Here is a 4,054-nt window from a genome sequence, read left to right as displayed (position 1 = left end):
TTCCATCAAGATCGTATGTACAAAGATTACATCAGATTAATAAAATTATTTGAAAGCTCTGTCTTGCAGTAATAATCTCAGCCATATCTCTGAAAATTTTATGAGTTAACATCTAAAATTTCAAAATGAAAGAATTGACCTACTGTGGTGGGCAACTTTCTGGAAAATACTTTGAAGAACACACACACACCTATGAATAAAGGAAGCTACTGCTACAGCATTAGGCAATTCTACCTTTGATAACAGATGTACCATGTTACAGATTTACTTTACAGAGCAAGGGCAGTATTGCCAGTCCAGTTTTAGAATTCTTTTTTATTCATTCAGGATAGTCTGTAGCAACTACCTTACAAAACAGAATACACTACTGTAATTTATATCATTTCTGAGAGACAGAAATTAAAATTAATTAGTGTCAGAAAGTTACTCAGGAATTGTTTTAGAGAGCAAAGGGCTTGAACACCTCTCAACTTACTTCATGAGCACTCCCTTCTTGACAACTTTCCTGATGGCTCTTTTCACATCTTTGTTTCTCAGGCTGTAGATCAAGGGGTTTAACATCGGACTTACAAAAATATAAAAGACAGCCACAACTTTCCCCTGCTCAACAGACTTCTCAGAAGGAGGCCTGAGATACATACAAAACAAGGTCCCATAGAAAACGGTGACAGCCACCAGATGGGATCCACAAGTGGAGAAGGCCTTGCGCCTCCCCTCTGCAGAGCGGATTCGCAGGATGGCTGTAAAGATGAAGACATAGGAGATGAGGATGACGGTGAGGGAGCAGGTGAGGTTGGATCCGGCCACCACAAACATGGCCGTTTCCTTCACATAGGTGTCTGAGCAAGCAAGGACCATGAGAGGAGGGTCTGCACAGTAGAAGTGATGGATTTCGTTGGGTCCACAGAAAGTCAAACGAAGCATCAAGATTGTCTGTGCCAGACCATTTGCAAAGCCATAAATGTACGGGGCAGCTACAAGAGAGAGGCAGACACCTCTGGACATTTTGCTAGTGTATAACAAGGGCTTACAGATCGCCACGTAGCGGTCGTAAGCCATCACTGTGAGCATATAGTAATCCGTGATCACCAGGGCAATAAAAAAGTGAAACTGTATGAAGCAGCCAGCAAAGGAAATGGTTTTTCTCTTGGATAAAAAATGAACCAACATCTGAGGAGTGACATTGGTGGCATAACAGAGATCCACAAAGGAGAGGTGGCTGAGGAAGAAGTACATGGGGGTGTGAAGCTTAGTGTCACTTCTGATTAAGAATATCATGCTCACGTTGCCAACCACGGTGATGAGGTAGATGATAAGGAAGACAACAAAGAGCACAGGCTGCAACTCTGCTTGATCAGTCAGTCCCAGCAAAATAAACTCAGTCACTGTTGTATAGTTTTTCTTTAACATTTTTCTTACTGACATCAGACAAGGCCTGAAGAATGAAATAACAATGTAATTGAATTTTCCTCATTATGCATTATGTCAATCACATTATCTGATGCACTTTTTTCAGTTTTTCAAACTGTTAACATAGGTAACATAAAGAGAAGCCTAATAATCATTTGACTGATGTTATAAATATCTAAATTAATAGAGAAATTGTGACAGTTAGCAGAAAGGCAAATAATATACAGTAGAAAGATAATAGGTATATGGATGTTAGATTGATCAATATATAATAGCTAGATCATTGGTTCTCAATCTTCCTAATCCTATGAATCGTTAATACAGTTCCCCATGTAATAGTGACTCTCAACATAAAATTATGTTTACTGCTTCTTTATAACTGTAATTTTTCTACTGTTATGAATTATAATATAGATATCTGTGTTTTCTGATGCTCTTAGGCAACCCCTGTAAAATGATTGTTTGACCCCCAAAGGGCTCATGACACACATGTGGAGAACTATTGAACTAGATAGATACATAGATAGATTATATATAGACAGGTGGTAGTTGGATGATAGAAAATGTAGCTATAGTTTTAATGATGTTCTAAGATTTTTTTGCAAATCTTTTCATATCTCAAGTGTCTTATGGTTGACAAGTATTTATCACATTTCTTTATTATTTCCTTGAACATACAGATGCAAATGTTTTTGTTCTTATATGTAATCCTTTTGAGGGGATGAATCTGAGCCTTCTCTATTTTTCTCACAGCTAAATGGGCTTCAAGAGATGAAGTTCTATATAGCTTCATGAAAGCAAGATCTCCTCACATGTGCTTCTTCATTGGCATAGTGGTCTTTCAGGCTATAATTTCCCTCACTCTCATACACCTCAAGTAAACATTTACCAAGAAATATGTTTTTAACTCTTCATACACGGCTCAAGTTCTCACTTGCTCAGTACATTTTGCTCATATAGAAAATATTTGGTATGGGACAACAAAAAAATGCATTACCTACTTCATGTATTCAAAATATATGTATGGCTACACTCCATGAGCAATGAACATTATAGCTATGGACAATTCTTGGTGATAAAATAAATAATACAATATCCTACAAGACTTATTCCATGACATCTGAATATTTGTGAATGGTGTAAGTGCATCTGAGCATGCCAGGCCTGGCACACTTGAAATTCACTCTCCCTCTAGTGCTCCTTGCGGCTCAGCTTTTCAAAGTGTCCGAACCATTGGTCTTTGTTTTTCCAACAGAGTCGTGACTAATTGGCTCGTGTCAAGTTTCGTTTCCAAGTGAGAAAGATAGTTTAGACAACACATCTTCATGGAATCTATCTCTGATTAGTTCTTCATAACAAATAAAGTTTAGAATCATGAATGTGTCCAGTTTTTCAAACAAACGATCGTAGAAATTATGGCACTATACCTTTACTATACTGTAATATCATGAATTTAAAAGGAATCACAAAAATTACTGACTACCACTTCTGATAAAGCAAGTGAGAATAAGCATATAATTACTGAGAGTCCGCAGAATACAACCATGCCCAGGAATGTGCTCTCCACACCCTTATTTTAAAATCTTAGTTTTTTTTTTTTTGGTTCTAGTTGTAGGGCTTGAGTGAATTATGAACATTATTGCACTTTAGTGTTCTAACTCATAAAATATTTTTATATATAAATCAATTCTATGTGAAGAAGTTAATACAGGAATCCCTTATAGGTACATCTGACATGTAGCAACTTCATAAGAAGTTTTAGTGATTAGAATCATAATGAAGATGAGAGCCAGGTTGTGAGCAAGATTCAGAATCAAAGCATGAACTCCTTAAAAACTAAGGCTGTGGTTTTTATAAGATTATGGATACATAAACACCTAGATAATTGTTTTTCTTTTGGAAGCAGACAATAATATTGATAGGTAATACTCTTTTTGGCCTATCAACTTTTCCATTATGTGAATAAACACTTCTTGGTCATTATAAGTACTTTAACCTGAGAACAGAAGCATTTCAATGTAATTGATCCTTAATTCAAAATTATAAGTTGAAAGTTACTTTAATTTACCAATTAAAATGTTTGTTTCAGTTCCAAATTTTCAATAAAGTGTGAATATTCTACCTGAAGCAGAGTAGTTCACAATGGTGGCCTTGATATGCAGACATTCGGGATTTTATAACAGAATTGTTCCAGAAGGAGCAAATCCCTATGGTTCTATTATTCTTTCCAGAAGAGGTTTGCATTATAAACAACTTTTGACACTGATGAACTCATTGATGAGTTGAGTTTGACTGCTCAAATCATAAAGGAATCAAATCTCTAAAGAATGGTAAAGCAATGGGACTTATAATTTATTTTTGTTTACAAGGAATGTTTCTATAGATTTCCATAATGTTTCTCAATACTTCTGTCTTGAGAAAAACCCTTATTTTCTTGCTTTAGTCTCTAAAATTTAACAGCACACAGGAGAGAGTTTTTGAGTCTGAAAATCCCTAGCATCAGCTAATTTTTTGTGTGTTTGTGCTACCCATTGATTCCAAAACTTGCATTTATCTTTTCAACGAAAATAGAGAATGTGATGTCTTTACAGATACTATAGGTGTGGTGACAATTTCTCTTTGACTCTGGCCTCACCTTCTCCCT

At 35.9% G+C, this 4,054-nt stretch overlaps 1 protein-coding gene across 1 annotated transcript; it reads right to left on the bottom strand.

Moving 5' to 3' along the window:
* Positions 1-471: 471 nt before the first annotated feature.
* LOC126497586 (olfactory receptor 1030-like) lies at positions 472-1,422 on the bottom strand. Its single transcript, XM_050135694.1, has one exon. It carries the CDS (start codon positions 1,408-1,410, stop codon positions 472-474), a length of 939 nt encoding a protein of 312 aa, XP_049991651.1. The 5' UTR covers positions 1,411-1,422.
* Between the last annotated feature and the right edge of the window lie 2,632 nt (positions 1,423-4,054).

The sequence above is a fragment of the Alexandromys fortis genome, unplaced genomic scaffold (genome assembly GCF_014885135.2).
Source record: "Alexandromys fortis isolate MF-2015 unplaced genomic scaffold, M_Fortis_MF-2015_v1.1 scaffold_23, whole genome shotgun sequence".
Classification (NCBI taxonomy): domain Eukaryota; kingdom Metazoa; phylum Chordata; class Mammalia; order Rodentia; family Cricetidae; genus Alexandromys; species Alexandromys fortis.
This window is presented reverse-complemented; position numbering and strand designations above follow the sequence as displayed.